The following is a 15,864-nucleotide window of genomic DNA, read 5'->3' as shown; positions in this document are numbered from 1 at the left end:
CACTGAGCACTCGGCCGGCCACCCGTCTCCTCCTGGGGTGTCTGCACAGAGAGGAGGGGCTGGAGGGACCGAGATGTCCCCACCCACAAGCAGACTGGGAGGCTGACGGAGCTCCCGTCTGTCCAAGGCCCTGCACCCCAGCCCCGATGAGCGGGAAGGCACCGCGGGTGAGGCTGTGAGGGCCTGGCGGCCTTTCCGGAGTCCTCACCCAATTAACCCAACGGGCCGCCCAGAGTCCTGGCCGGTCAGGACTGAGCGGGGCAAACCCCAAAACCCAGAGCCAGCCCAGCCTCGGAGAAGGCCGGGCCCCACGTCTGCACCTGCAGGCTGGGCTCTGCACCTGCTCCGTCTGCCCTGAGCCTTTCTAGAGACAACAGGCGACCAGGTCCTTCTGAGTACAGAGAACACGGGGGCCCTGGCATGCTCTAGGGGGGTGCAAACGGGAAACAGAACCGTGACTCCAGGACACGGTCGGGGCCACCAGACCCAGCGCCGCTGCAATAACCAGGAAAGGCTGCTCCATCGAGCCTGCTTCAGAGTGACACCATCAGCCAGGGAAAGGGCCCATCCCTGTGACAGTCGCCCATCAGAGAGCAGTACCAGCACCGTGGAAAATACCCGTTACCGCAGGCTGCAGGGCAAGACTTAACGAGGCGCGTGTGACAGTCCCCTTGGGAACCCAGGGTCAAGGGTCAGCTGTGCAAATCAGGTAGAGGTGGCTGTGGGTCAGGAGTGACGTGGGCGCCGGTGCAGGAGCCTGGCCTCCTGCCATCCGCTTGCGGCCTCGCCCACGGGTAAGGTCCCCGCCTCGCGGCCTCGCCCACGGGTAGGGTCCCCGCCTCGCAGCCTCGCCCATGGGTAGGGTCCCCGCCTCGCGGCCTCGCCCACGGGTAGGGTCCCCGCCTCGCGGCCTCGCCCACGGGTAGGGTCACTGCCTCGCGGCCTCGCCCACGGGTAGGGTCCCCGCCTACCTCGGGGCTGCACGGTCAGCTGGGCCACGACCCTCTGGGAGCCGATGATATTGACGGCCTGGCACTCGTACTGGCCCTGGTCATGGAGGGCGACGGCCGAGATGCGGAGCGTCCCCGACGACAGCACCAGGTGCCGCCGGTCCACAGACAGCTGGCTCCCTGCAGGGCGAGGCGCCAGTCAGTCACGGACACAGTGAGGGGTGCGAGGGACACACATTAGCTACAGGCGGAGCAGGACTTAGAGAAAATCAAAGGATCGCAGACGTGTCTTGGCCCGATTAGGGCCCGGGGTCATCGTCCGGCCCTCGGTCAGCAATCGATCCTTCCCCCCAGACACCCCAACCCGCCTGGGGGGCGTGGAGGCACCGGCTCCGTGCAGCCAGGTCCGGGGCAAACAGAACGCGCTCCCTGCTCCCATGAGGGTTCCCGGAGGGTGGAGCCAGAGACGAGAGCTACGCGGGCAGGAGCCAGGACAGCAGGGGACTTGGGCGGCGTGCACACCATCCTGGGTCCCGGGAAGAGGCTAGTCCCGTGCTGCATGTGCCAGGACAGACCTGGGCAGGGGCTGGACCCCCAGCAAGGTCCTCACACCTCACCTGGGGCTGAGCCTCGCCTGCCGAGAGCAGGGAGGCCCCGGGAACCCCTGGGAAGGGCCCCTCTGGACGAAGGGATGGATGGAGGTCACCAGCTGGTTCTCCAGGTCACCCCCCTGGAGTCCAGGACAGGCCCTGAAGGTGCAGCAGCACCGGCTCAGCCCTCCCCTCCCCACCTCCCCAGGCAGCTGCCGTCAGCCCTGAGGAAAGCCCTGCCTCCTCAAGGCACGTGGCTGCTGTCGCCCCTGGGCCAGCGGGAGACCGAGGGCTGGGCCCCACCCAGAGAATCCACGCAACCAACACTCAGTACAGGACGGGAAGTGGCAGAACTCGGGGACTAAACCGAGAGCAAAACTTTAAAAATATATATTCATTCCACTGTGGTCTTCCAGCTCATCTTCCCTGAATTACATTTCATTCAACCCTAATTAGTGTGTATTAAAGGCAAGACCCCCGGGCCATGTCGGGGTCACCCACCGCTCAGCCCTGCTCAGAAGCCTGGGGCTTGGGGGCCAGAGGAAGACACAGCTGGCTTCGGAGTCGGTGTTCCGAGGGGGGGAGCTGGTGACGGCTGGGACCAGGGGTGCGCCCTACCTCCTTTCGTCCAGGCGATGACGGGCTGTGGGTATCCCTTGGCCTCGCACTGGAAATCAACGGTCTGACCCTCGATCACAGCTCTGTCCTGCGGGGTCACGGTGAACTGAGGGAGAGCTGCCGGGGGCGAGATGGGACACGCGGTGAGAAGACAGCTTCCCTAAGGAGGCGGCAGACGGGGAGGCGTCCCATGGGCGGGGCCGCCCTGAGTGACAGGACGCCTGCTGCCGGCCGGCCTGAGCAGGCCAGGAAGACACTTGGGGTGAAGAGGAGGGAAGCCCAGGGGCAGGAGCTGGTCTGTTATTATTGAAAAAAACGTAACCCCAGTGTGTCCCGTGTGATTCCACTTTTATAAGAGTATCAGCCACACGAAGGACGTCGACACCAAATGACCACAGGCACCTGCCCAGAGAAGGTGCCAGGAGGTTAGCAAACCTCACGGTGGTTTCCGTGGAGGCGGGGAAAGTGGGCGGAGAGAGGAGCAGGGAAAGGACTCGTTTCTCTCTTATTCCCATTTCTATTTTGTCCTACGGCTCCACCAAACGCCCCACTTTGCAATTTACATAAAAACGAACAGACTCAGCCCTGGCCAGTGGCCCAGTGGTTAGAGCGTCGGCTTGTGCAGCAAAGGTGACAGGTTCGATTCCTGGTCAAGGGCAGGTACCACGGTGGCAGGTTCCCCGGCCCCGTGGGGGTGTGTGTGGCAGGCAACCATTGATGTCTCTCTCACATCGATGTTTCTCTCTCTGTCTCTTCCCCTCCCCTTCCCTTCCTCTCTCTCTAAAATCAATGGAAAAAAACAGCCTTGGGTGAGGATGAACAACAACGAACACTGATAAATTCAGTATTGAGTCAAGGAATTTGGAAACGAACAGCACACATCTTAAAGCCCCGGGCCTCCTGTGTCCGAGAATCAATCCTGGGAAATTCCAAAATGTGCGAGGACTTCCTGATGAATATGCCTGTGCACACGCGTGCACACACATGCACACAAAACCCCACGTGGTCGCCCGCGGCGCGCACTCGCCAGAGCTCCGGGAGCCGGGATCTCAGCCAGGAAACAGCCCCAAACAGCCCGTCCTCCAAGTCACAGCCGGGTGGAGGCGTAAGTGCGAAGGCGAACACGAAGGTGGTCCCGGGGACGGGCCCCTCCTGCCGGGCATCAGGCGGAGGGCGCACCGGGGCCCACGGGCAGGGCTGCGGGGGCGGGGGGTCCCCGGGACTCTCACCCTGGACGATGATGAAGGCCGTGGCGTGGATGCTGTCCAGGCTGTTGGACGCGAAGCAGGCGTACTCCCCGCTGTCCTCCTGCGCCACGTTCTGGATGAAGAGGCCGCCCGAGGGCGTGATGCTCACGCGGGGGTCGGTGGGCAGGGGCGAGCGGTCCCCGCGGGTCCAGGCGATCCTGGGCAGCGGGTGGCCCGTGGCGCTGCACTCCAGCGTGACGCTCTCCCCGACCAGCACCTCCGTGTTCTGCGGCTGGATTACAAAAGTGGGTCGAGCTGTCACAACGAAACACAATGAATTAATCCCTCGAGTTCGGCATCTGTTGTTTGCTTGTTTTTCTGTGTTCGTGCGACTCATTCTGTCTACTGACCTCTAAGCTGCTGTCAAACAAACACGACTTAATCGCCTATTTTCCCGTCTTTGTTGTTTTTTAAAGAAATGCACAGAAAATAAAAGCGGCCCCTGCCTTGGGTCTCGTGAGGAGTGGGCCCCATGAGTGGGGGGGGGGGGGGGCCGCGAGTTCTTCTCCAATAGGACGAGGCAGGAGAACCTGGTTTTGGCTTTTCCTGAATCCATTCTGTCGCTCTGGCTAAGCCTCCCTATGGTTCCTATCGGTAAAACACTGTTTTCAAAGTCCAGTTAGAACATCTACAATAGTAAGTTTCACAAGTTAAAACTACACTGAGACAGCCCTCGCCGATTTGGCTCCGTGGCTAGAGCGTCAGCCTGGGGACTGGAGGGTCCCGGGTTCGATTCCCCGTCAGGGCACAGGCCTGGGTTGCGGGCTCGATCCCCAGTGTGGGGCGTGCAGGAGGCAGCCAGCCAACGATTCTCTCTCATCATTGATGTTTCTCTCTCTCTCTCCCCCTCCCCCTCCCTCTCTGAAAGCAACAGAAAAATATTTTTAAAAAACGTCACGTAATAAAGGTCTCATTCAATCGCTGTGTTATTTCTTCCGACCGACACCCTCGTCCAGGATCCCGGACCCAATGACCTCATCACTTGTTTACAAAGGTCGCGGCCACTCGGCGCCCGCACTTCTCCGCTGACTACTCACACCGGAGGTGGGATGTTTACGGAGGAGCCGAGTGGCCCTTCTGAAAGAAGTTCCCAAAGTTCTGAATTTAACCCGCACCTGGCCCAGCGGTTTGGATAAAGGGCAGGGGCCTGTGATAGCAAAAGACTTGGGGGGCAAACCCTACACGTTCCCGAAAGGGGCCGGTTAAATGGATGCGTTCCAGCCTCAGCGACTCCCGGAGGCTTAGGAGTCAGGCTGCAATTACTCCTATAAACTGTCACAGAGCCCGGACGGTGTGGCTCAGTGGTTGAGCATCAACCTGTGAACCAGTCAGGGCACACGCCCAGGTTTCAAGCTCGATCCCCAGTGGGGGGTGGGGGGGGGGGGCGTGCAGGAGGCAGCCAATGGGTGATTCTCTCTCATCACTGATCTCTCTCTCCCTCTCCCGCTTCCTCTCTGAAATCAATAAAAACATTTGAACTGTCAGCACAGCCTGGGACCATGTCTGCGAAGGACCAGGGAGCATGTGTTCTGGGCTCTGCGGGCTTTGCTATCTCAGCTCAGCTCTGCCCCGCAGCAGAGAGCGGCCAGACAACTCGTGAAAGAATCAGTGTGGTGATGTTCCAGTAAAACATAAGTACGGTCACTGAAATCTGAAATTCACATAATTACTATGGATCCTGAAATACCACGGATCCTAACAACTCTTAGGTTTTCCAATCCTGTAAAAATGTAGTTCCCAGATTTTAAGGAAAATAGGCAGCTGGCCCCATCCCGCCCGTAGGACAGCTCGCCGGCCCCGGTCCAGGTGGACGGGCTGCCTCACGCCGATTCCCTCTGCCGGGGCCTCGCCCCGGGTCCCGGGAGGCCCTCCAGGAGTATTTTAGGGAACCTGACTGACAGGCTCAGAGTCGCACCCCAAATAAGGCTACTGTTCCCGGGGAAGACACAACCTCATAGACCAGTGGTTCTCAATCTTGGCTGCACGCTAGAATCACCTGGGAATCTTTTTAAAATCCTGATTCCTGGGCCTCGTCCTCCGGAAATGCTGTTTCTTTGTGATGGGGTGAGGCCACAACATGAGTAACAAAGAAACAGAATTTCCGGAGGATGAGGCCAGAAATCAGGATTTTAAAAAGATTCCCAGGTGATTCTAACGTGCAGCCAAGGTTGAGAACCGCTGTCACAGGTGGTGAAACACGCCTGTCTCGGCGGCCGGCTGCCTAACCCAGCCCCTTGCTGACGTTTTTACTCTCCTTTGCTCTGTGACACGTTCCTGCAGCGCTGCCTCCCCCTGTTCACTGTTCTGGGGGTTCCCCTGTTCCTCACACTTGCAGCCCCCGCTCCCCTGGGCCCGGAGCCCCAGAGGTTCCCATAGCAGGTGCCCGCTGGGCGCCCTACGACTTGTCACTTGTGGGAGTGGTTTGACAAGGGCTTTGATCGAGGCAGGGCCTCCCTTTGAGCTGAAATCCGATACCAGGAACTTTCATTCACAAGAAAGGAGACCCTCCGCTGGGATGTGGCAAACACCAGACCCGTTTTAAAGAGCTGAGAATCTAAACAAAGAAACACTCAGGGACACTGGCAAGGCCGCAGACAGCGGCCGGAAATACACTCACCAGGGACCCCCTAGGGTGGTTTAGGGGGGAGCCCAGGTGGCGGCCAGCGCCCGGAGGCAGTTACGGACGCAGCCGGCCTGGCGGGGGGGGGGGGGCACGGGGCACCCAGCAGCTGTGCCCTCTCAGCAGGTGGCGGCTGGACCGTCCTCCCAGGCCAGTCCTCCTCCCACCCAAGTTCTCAGGTTAAACATGACGAGGAGAGCAGGGCTGCGACCTGGGCACTCGGACCGACTGAGGCCACAGCTGTGCCTCACTGATAAGACCGTCTTTGTAAATCGGTGCCAACACTTTCCACCTGGGAATTTTACAGAAAAACCCAGATTTTGGCTTCTTTTTCAATAACCAAACTCTTAACACTACGGAGACCCCCCTTGCCAAACGGGAGTAGAGGGCAGCTGCCCCTCAGGACCAGGGGGACTGGGAGGGTCAGAGGTGGGGGGACAGCTCTCCAGCGCCCTCTGGTCGCTGCCCCGCAGCACCGCCGGCTCGGCTGTCCACTGAGTGTCCATCCTGGACTAGGGACCATGTGGGCCAGGGCAAAGGTCATGACTCCCCTGGGACTGCGCCCCTGGCAGGGGCCTCGGCCAGAGGCAGGAGGCTGGTTCCCGCGGCACCAGCCGGGGTGCAGGCGGGAGGGGTGGACACCAACCCTGGGAGGGACCCCCACGGGCAAGACCATCCACGTACCTGGAGACCCAAAGTACCTGAGGGTCACCTCCTGCGTCTTGGCCTCGCCGGCTGCGTTCTTGGCCATGCACTGGTACACGCCCTGGTCCGTCTCCCGCGTGTTCTGGATCATCAGCGTCCCGTCGTCCAGCAGGTTCAGGCGGGAATCCGCCTTCATGCTCAGCTCGTTGCTGCAAGCGCACGTCCGCCCGTCAGCTCAGGCTCTACCCCAGCCGCGGGCCGGACCCGTGGACACGGCGCATCAGAGGGCGGGGGGTGGGGGCTGCCTCCCAGGAACTCTCCCAACAGCCCGACTGGTGGGCGTTTCTGGGAAAAGTGCCTCCGTTGTTGCATCTCTAATTAACCCACTGTCTGTTTATTGTTCACACGTGCTCTCCATAGAGACGTAAACCTTTCAAAGCGGAGGGTCCCAAAGGGAGTCAAAGAACTCAGTGGGGGAAACAGAAACAACCTTTTCCTTTGTTTCCGGCAAATTCATTCCAGACAATGGGCAGAACTGTTTACGTTACTGAGAGCAGATGACGTGACTGACAGCGCAGAGCCGCGTTGGAGGGGCATCTCCCTGAGCTGGGCACACAGACCCGGTGCCCAGTCCACAGGCTGCAGCCCTGCCCCACCCCCCACTCTCCTCTCCCTGCCCCCCACACTCTCCTCTCCCTGCCCCCCCCCACACTCCTCTCCCTGCAACAAGCCCCGAAACTGAAACCATCTCCTTCTCCAGGGTCCGGGGCGGGAGCAGCGTCACCCAGGCCCACAAATAGGATCCTTACCGATGTGGCCCGTCCCCTCCCACAAGCACTTGACCCAGCAGGTGAGGCAGAGGCTCAGGTGAAGCCGGCAAGGCCCACGGGGGAGGCGGGCGCTCAGGGGAGGGGGGGCGGTGGGTGGAGGCAGGCGGCCGGCATAGGCGGCCGACACAGGCGGCACCAGATGCCAGGCAGGGGCTCAGCCATTTTAACTTTTCGCATCAGTTGGTTCACTTGTAAACAGAGACGTTAAGGACTTGAGCCAGTGTGTTCGTCTCCCTTTCGTTTACTTATTTACTTATGTACTTTGTGCTTCTATTGATTTCAGAGAGGAAGCGTGAGAGAGAGACACTAATGATGAGAAAGTTCTCTGGACACGTCTCCCCAGGAGCAGACACGGGGGGCCTGCAAGATGGGCGAGCTGCCCCCCCAGCGCCCGGCCAGCGCCCCTCACTTGTTTCGCAGCCAGATGATCTCGGGCTTGGGGTTGCCCTCAGCCCTGCAGGTGAAGAACACAGTGTTCCCCAAGGTGACGTCCGCGTCCTGGGGCTCCGACGTGATCCGGGGCCTTTCTGCACAACAAGGGGAGGTGGGGGCTTCAGCGGGAGAGGAACCGGCCCCAGATCGCGCCCTCCCAGCGAGAGCATCACAGAGGGTCAGGGGCATCTGGGCAGCCGGTCGGTGGGGAGGCCGTCTCTGCAGTGTCTCCGACGTCCCGGGAGGCGCCCTCACCCACCGCGGGCCTCAGGGCAGCGGCCTCCTCCCCAGCCCACCCCGCGTTTCAGGGCATAAAGAGCAGGAAGCGATGCCCGTCCGGCTGCAGCAGCCGCGCGTGCTCAGGGCCCGGCAGGCGGGCAGGCGGGCGGGTGGGCAGGCAGGAGGGCAATGCGGACGCGCAGCTGCTCCCGCGAGTGCACGACACCAGCCGGCATTTACCAGGCCCGGTGGTTGCTCACGCTCACGGTTTGCCTTTCATGCGTGAAAAACAATGACAAAAATTCGTTTTAGCACCAAAACCGGGGCTGACATGAAAAGACCAGCCTGGACTCCTCGGGATTCACGGGAAGACCGTCCTGCAATCTGGTGGGGTTCTGCGTTTCCGTGGCTACTGGTGAGGCGTCAGGTGGGGACCCAGCTCCCACCCACGAGGTCACCGTCCAGGGCCCTTCCGGCCCCGCCCAGGGGTCCTCTCCACCCAGTGGCCTGCAAGGCCGGCAGTGCGCTCCATTCTGCCTTTGCAGGGCCTCAAAGTAAACGCGAGTTTATGAACAAATGCCTTTAGCCCCGCCCAGTGGCTCAGTGGTTGAGTGTCGACCTATGAACCAGGAGGTCACGGGTTCGATTCCCGGTCAGGGCACATGCCCAGGTTGCTGGCTGGGTCCCCAGTAGGGGGCTTGCAGGAGGCAGCTGATCAATGTTTCTCTCTCTCGTCCTCTCTCTCTAAAATCAATAAAAAAATATTTTTAAATAAAGGTTTATAAGAAAGAAATACCTTCTTACAGACACTACAGAGCAGGGCTTTGCACGGAGGCTCCTCCTCAGGCCCCACCAAGACTTGACTTTGGGGACCGGCCAGGGCATGCCCACGCCCACGCTCATGCCCACGCCCACACCCTCGGCCGTGCCCCCGCGGCTCACTCACCACAGTCCAGCTCTTCGGGGGTGATGGTGGCCACCGACCGGCCCTGGATGCGCCGGGGGTACTCGCAGGTGGCCGCTGCCTGCGCGTTCCCCGACCGGGCGTAGGCCTTCAGCAGGTCCGCCAGCCACAGGATCTCACAGTCGCAGTGCAGCGCGTTCGAGTCCAGCCGCCTGTGAGGAGGAGCAGTGAGTCCCGGACCCGCCCGGAGCCCTCCGTGCAGGCCTGTCCTCAGGTCATCTCGCTGGCCCTTCACCGTCCCCGAACGACACCACCTGGACTGCACCCAGGACGGGCTCGTCCTCTCGTTTTATAAGTCCTGCATCTTCTGCAGCCAAGCGCTGCTTCGTAAAGGGCTGTCTTTGTTATTCTTTTTGTTGATCCTCACCTATTTTTCCATTGATTTTTTTTGGAGCGTGGAAGGGAGAGGGTGAGGCAGAGAGAGAAACATCGATGTGAGAGAGACACATCAATTGGCTGCCTCCTGCACGCACCCCGACCGGGGCCGGAGCCTGCAACCGAGGGACGTGCCCCGGACAGAATCGAACCCAGGACACTTCAGTCCGCAGGGCGATGTTCTATCCGCTGAGCCAGCCGGGCCAGGGCTGGGGTCTGGGGTTTATTTCTGAATCCAGCTCATAACGCACAAATCTCAGGGAGGAGTTTTCCTGAAAGGTGCTGCCTGGCACAGGGAGGGGTTCCCTCCACCGGGGACTGTCCACTGCGAGTGCAACACGGCCCCCAGGTGAGAGGTGGCTGCTACGGGACGGGGCACCACCATGTGGCACGGCTGCTGGTTACCTAACAGGTGTGGGGAGTGGACAGGAGGGGCTCATCGTGAACCCGCTCAGGCAGGTGCTGCGTGGCTCACCGAGGAGGCTCTCAGGGGCCCAGAGCTCAGGTGTGGGAGCGTGGGGTGACCTCACCATTGAGTCCACACTGCAGGCCCAGGCCCCCTGGGAGCCCTAGGCCTGTGATGTCACACTCCCACCCCCCACCACCTGTCTTTCCCAGGACACAGGCTCCGCAGGAACCGTGGGCAGAACTGGTCCTCTGCCTGGACGGTCATTTCTCTGATGACCCCATGGTGGGATGTACTGGCTCCCCAGGAGGAGACACAAAGGGTCCGGGGAGTCTGCAGGGTGGGGCTGAGATGCTGCCCAGCAGGCAGAGACCTCGAGCTTGGTCCCCCACGAGGACACCGCTCCCCTGTGCTTGGGCCCTCGGGTGGGGAGCCTGCGGGGACCGGAGGGCATGGACACGCGGGGGCACGTGCCTGGCTCCCTCGGACCCGGCGGCCCCTCGGAATAGCAGGTCCTTGTCCTAGCTGGTTTGGCTCAGTGGACGGAGCATCGGCCTGTGGACCAAAGGGTCCCAGGTTCGATTCTGGTCAAGGGCACATGCCCAGGGTTGCGGGCTCAATCCCCAGTAGGGGGCGTGCAGGAGGCAGCCAATCAATGATTCTCTCTCGTCATTGATGTTTCTATCTCTCCCTCTCTCTTCCTCTCTGAAATCAATAAAAATATATTAAAAAAAAAAAATAGCAGGTCCTCTGTAGGTGGGACAGGCCAGGGGCAGCGTGGTGGACCAGCTGGTGAGGGACAAGGGATGGGAGCCCGTCAAGTCTGTGCTCCCCTCTGGCGCCTGGGGTGAGAACAGGCCTCAAAATCTAGGCTTTCGTAGATTGAGCCAAGTCGGGGAGCACACAGGGCAGAGGAGAGGATGAAGGTTAAAGGACTGGCTCAGTCTGGACACAGAGCATATGCTACACCCCGTGGACCGGCCTGCGTGCCTGGGCCGTCGGAACCCCTGGCCGGTTCTCTGCTTCTCTCCTATTTACCCTTCACTGTGCAGCACCATCCCATCTCCCCCCGAGAATGTGTTTTACTTTGGCTGGTGACTGCTTTACCCTAAAGGAAAACATTAATAAACGGAGATGAAAGTCTGTCTCTGTCTTCAGTGCGGTCCGCTGTACTGAATAACTCATGCCCGGAAACACGGCCTCCAAACCGAAAGCAAAAACACACGTCAACTTTTCCCATCAGGACTGAGTCTATTATAAGAAATGACTCAGATGAGAAAATTACTTCGGAGGCTGAGAAACGGGGCAAGCAAACCGCAGTCCACGTCACGTGTTTGTGGACGTGTCCACCTAACGGCAGGTATGGACCCGGAGCAGGGCTCCTCACAGACTGACTTTACTTCCACAGGGGACATACGCACCATGAATTAAAATCCAGGCGAAGGCTTTGAAATGGCTTTTAAAATACCTTATCAGCCCACACAAGACATAGCCAATTGCCACACGCCCTGGGCCTTCTAACGGGTGGAGTCTGTCCCCTCCGGTAGGTTCTGTCTCCTGAGCCACATGCAGGTGAGACACACGTCACCACACCCAGGACGGAGGCCCAGGCACGGGGAGCGCAGAGGGGACAGCACAACTTACAGTCTTTTCATGGATTCCAAGTGGTTAAATGTCCCCGGGACCAAATGCGCAATCCGGTTGTTGTGTAAAAACCTGTCGGGAGAGACAAGAACCTACTTTTAAAAACACGTCTTAGGTGTATAGGAAAGGTCACAAGCAGGCGAATAAATCTGCTTTTTAGATCACAGCGACTGCGTCTATTCAACACAAACGAAAGGAAGAGCGAGTCCAGAAACGACGTCAACTTTTATCCTCATTCCCCCAGAAAGAGAAAACTGTTGATCCCGCTTCCGAACTGCTGGACGATGTTATCCCCAGAGCATTTCCAGGTGTTTTAGCAGACAGTGACCTCACCTCTATCCGCCACGGCCCCGCCCCCGCCCCACCAGGCCCCGCCCCTCCCTGTCTGGCCTGGCCCTGCCCCTCCCTGTCTGGCCTGGCCCCGCCCCCGCTCCATCGGGCCCCGCCCCTCCTACCAGGCCCCGCCCCTCCCTGTCTGGCCTGGCCCCGCCCCTCCCTGTCTGGCCTGGCCCCGCCCCTTCTACCAGGCCCCACCCCTCCTGTCTGGCCTGGCCCCGCCCCAGCTCCATCAGGCCCCGCCCCTCCTACCAGGCCCCGCCCCTCCTGTCTGGCCTGGCCCCGCCCCTGCTCCATCGGGCCCCGCCCCCGCCCCGCGCCAGGAGCCGCAGCGCTTACAGCCTCTCCAGCTTGGGCAGGTGCTGAAAGGACTCGGGGTCCAGGGTTTCTATCTGGTTGAAGTGCAGGTATCTAGAGAAGTTAAAGAAGAAAAACAATTTTAATTATTTTAATTACTTCTCGCAGGTCTAGATTTTCAGCCGAAATTTGTTTTCTAAAGTCATTTCAAATTCATACGTCAACAGATGATTCTAGAACTAGGAAGGCTCAACACACCTGCAACCTGGGGCTGACTCTGTACGACCGAATGGCCAGTGACCCTGGTCAGACACCGGCCGCGCTCCTGTCGCCTGGGAACGGAGCGGGTGACTGCCCACCGCTCTGATCCCCCCTCACGATCCCCGACCTTTCAGAGGAAGGTCAGCGTCCGTACAGGAGTGTGAATCCGTCATCACATCCGCTCCTTACACACGGATTCGGGGGAGGGGAGGGGAGGGGAGGGGAGGGGAGGGGAGGGGAGGGGAGGGGAGGGGAGGGGAGGGGAGGGGAGGGGAGGGGAGGGGAGGGGGAGGGGAGGGGGAGGGGAGGGGAGGGGAGGGGGAGGGGAGGGGAGGGGGAGGGAGGGGAGGGGGAGGGGAGGGGGAGCACTGTTGATTCCACACCGTCAGCTGCAGAAGCTACCAGGGAATCACGAAAGGAAAACGGCCCGAATTCAGTGAGATCCCGTGTTTCCTCGAATGTCCCGTAATAATTACAGGGAGCACCCAGAGTTCGCATTCTTTGCATCTAAGGCGTCTCCCTCTTCTGACTTTCCCGAATACAGGCAGTCCTCGGGGTACGCTGGACTCCACGTACGTCATTTCGTGGTTACGTCACCATCTCCCATTTATTTATTAAAAAAAAATAAAGTTCAGTCATTTCGACGTATGTGCTTTATGTTTTTTATTATTTATTTACCGCAAGTAAAGGTCAGGAACTGTTATCTTTCTTTTACATTTTGTTTACTGTTTCCCTTCATGACTGCTGTGCCTGGGCTCCATGTGAGCGACGCAGGTGCTTACGTAGGTGGGTTCCGCCTTACGGCGAAAATCGCGTCACGTCGCCGTAGGAACGGATCTCCGACGTCACCCGAGGACATACTGCACTGCTTTTCTCACTTTGAAAAGGGGGTGTTTTTTCCTGAAGTCAAACACTTCTGGGTGCTTCTGCCAGAGGCCCTCCTGGCCACACAGCAAGAGGGTCCCCTGCCCCACGCGCCCTCGGCCCCGGCACCCTCCCCACCAAGCGCCTGTCTTAAACGCCAGGTTCTTCCGGACACTCTGGGGACAGGCGGCCGTGAGGGCACCAGTGGTCCTGGGCCTGTGTCGTGAGCACAAACAGAGGGAAGTTTCTCAAAACTCACCCTCCACCGTCAGAGACACTACGTCTCCGGATCACTAACTCCAGGGTCCCAACCTCCTGTCCGCGCCCTGTCCTGCCGGCACCCGGTCTCCCCGGCCAGCTCTCCAGGACACCTGAGAGTGACCGAGTCAGTCCGGAGGGTGAGGACAGCCCCCGGGGGACCTGCAGACCTCAGGCCTCCAGGCCCAGAGCCAGGTCACCACGCCCTGCTCTCGCCTCTATCACAGGGCAGCGCCTGCCGGAACCCGAATCCAAGCAGCACCTCCGCAGCCAGCTCCGGCTCACGGGGTAAATGCTCTTGGGCAGCATGAGCCCGTGTGGTTCAGGGAGCCCAGCCCAGCTCTGCCCAGAGGACTCGGACCTGCCAGCCGCTCAGGCAGCCCAGGCCGCTCGCAGGGCGTGAGGCTGCCACGCCCGACAGCTGCCTCCCGTCCCCGGGGTAAAACTGACAACGCAGAGCTCCTGGGACAGCTTCGGCTCAGTGGCCAAACGGGACCGGCCAGGCCGCCGGGAAAAACTGCTTTTCCCAGGAATTCTACTCAGAACTGAGCTGCTGACCGTGCAGCAAAGTAGGAATTCCCGAGAGCAGCCGTCCGCGTGCACTAACTAGGAACACGTGCAAGCTGTGTTCTCCCCGCACAATGACATCATCTCAGATTCACAAACAGGAAACGGACAATGACAGCAGCTCCCCGTCCGCACGGCCCCACCCCGTCCCCGAAGGGCCTCTACTCTTGAACCAGTTTGCACATCTGTCTCTCATCCACGTCGGGGGGGCACCAGGGGCACGGGGTCGGTCAGTCTCACTGTCTGTATCCCAGTGACGGGCACAGGCCGGAGCCGGCGGACGGACAGTCGCGTGGCCGCAGGAGGCCAGCGCGGGTCCTGGCATGCAGGTGCCCCACGCCCACACGCGCAGCATGCGTCATGCACACAGCACAGGGTCCGTTCCCTGTGAGGGCACAGGCGGAACTCCCTAAGCAGCAGAGGGCACATGCGGGCCACTTACAGTTGTTCTAGGGAGGAAAGTCCCTGAAAGGCTTGCCTGTCAATCGCCTGGATCTCATTCTTGTACAGATAGCTGAAACAAGAAAGGGGCGTTAGCGGCTTCGGCGTCCCCTGCACAGGGACTGCGGACTCGAGGGCGGGCGGGACACGGGACACACGGGAACGCGGCTCCTCCCGCCCCCGTCCCCCCCCCCCCCCAGGTTCAAGGGCAATCACAGGGCATCAGGTGGAGCTGCTCCAACCACACCTGCCTCTTCAGGAAAGTGACAGGTGCGCCAGGTGGGCGTGGCTCAGGAGTTGAGCATGGACCTAGGAACCAGGAGGTCACGGTTCGCCGCCCGGTCAGGGCCCATGCCCAGGCTGTGGGCTCAACCCCCAGTGTGGGGTGTGCAGGGGGCAGCTGATCAATGATTCTCTCTCTTCATTGATGTTTCTCTCTCTCCCTTCCTCTCTGAAATCAATAAAAATATATTTATTTTAGAAAGTCTTCGGCTTGAGAACAAACCGTGTGGGTCTGTCCACCTGTCCCGGCAGGGCCGGCTCCCGGCACAGCCCTCCTATATCGAGGTCGGACCTCGGGGAGCCCCAGAGCATCGTGGGAACTAGGTGAGTCCTGGGCTCGGACTCCTGCCCTGGGCGGGCGCTCCCCAGGGCCAGGCGGGCAGCACGGACCTCACCGCCCTCTCCTGCATGCTGACTTCCCGTCGGCCCCCAGGGACCGGGTTCCCACCCACCCACTCCGCCCGACAAGTGACATTCCCCCCGAAGCTGCAACACTGAACATCACTCGCAGAGCACGTGACTGCCTGCCTTTCAGGGAGCAACGTGGGTGCAGCCGCTGACCAGACCCCGCGCGGCCCCCCTAACGCTCCGTCCCCTCTGGGCGGGTCTGCCCGGGTGGCCGCGCCGCAAACCACAAGCCTGGGCCCCGCTTCCTGGGCCAGGCAGCGTGGGTCGGACCCCGGTTGCCGCCGAGCTGTCCTGCCTCAGTTCCCTCCCTGTGCAGTGGAGAGTGGCCGCCGGGCAGGGTCACCGCACGTCACGCACAGGCACGGAGCTCGCACCCGGCCCAGCAGGCGGCACCTCCGGGGCCGGCGTGAGTTACGCTCCGAGGAGGGGACTCTGGGCATTTCTTCAGAACGAAATGAACACCACGGCGACACGTGTTCACGCACTTTAAAGAAGCAGATGGCGCAGCCCGCGTGGCTCAGTGATGAGCGCTGACCTAGGAACCAGGAGGTCAGGGCTCGATTCCCGTCGGGAAACATGCCCGGGTTGCAGGCTTGATCCCGTGTGGGGC

The 15,864-nt window shown here is 60.6% G+C and overlaps 1 protein-coding gene across 2 annotated transcripts in view; it reads right to left on the bottom strand.

Moving 5' to 3' along the window:
* The window catches only part of PXDN (peroxidasin), a 55,112-nt gene that overhangs the window by 13,028 nt on the left and 26,220 nt on the right, over positions 1-15,864 (bottom strand). The window contains exons 4-12 of one of the 2 annotated variants that reach the window (XM_036335447.1): positions 14,566-14,637; positions 12,216-12,287; positions 11,541-11,612; positions 9,098-9,267; positions 7,910-8,027; positions 6,710-6,879; positions 3,388-3,660; positions 2,159-2,275; positions 972-1,130 (exon numbers count right to left, since the gene is read on the bottom strand). In XM_036335447.1, the coding sequence (XP_036191340.1) occupies positions 972-1,130; positions 2,159-2,275; positions 3,388-3,660; positions 6,710-6,879; positions 7,910-8,027; positions 9,098-9,267; positions 11,541-11,612; positions 12,216-12,287; positions 14,566-14,637 (1,223 nt within the window). The remainder of the gene's footprint in view (positions 1-971; positions 1,131-2,158; positions 2,276-3,387; positions 3,661-6,709; positions 6,880-7,909; positions 8,028-9,097; positions 9,268-11,540; positions 11,613-12,215; positions 12,288-14,565; positions 14,638-15,864) is intronic. The other variant, XM_036335448.1, reaches the window with a different exon arrangement.

The sequence above is a fragment of the Myotis myotis genome, unplaced genomic scaffold (genome assembly GCF_014108235.1).
Source record: "Myotis myotis isolate mMyoMyo1 unplaced genomic scaffold, mMyoMyo1.p scaffold_m19_p_14, whole genome shotgun sequence".
Lineage (NCBI taxonomy): Eukaryota > Metazoa > Chordata > Mammalia > Chiroptera > Vespertilionidae > Myotis > Myotis myotis.
Note: the sequence above shows the minus strand (reverse complement) of the source record. Positions and strands in the feature narration are given on the sequence as shown.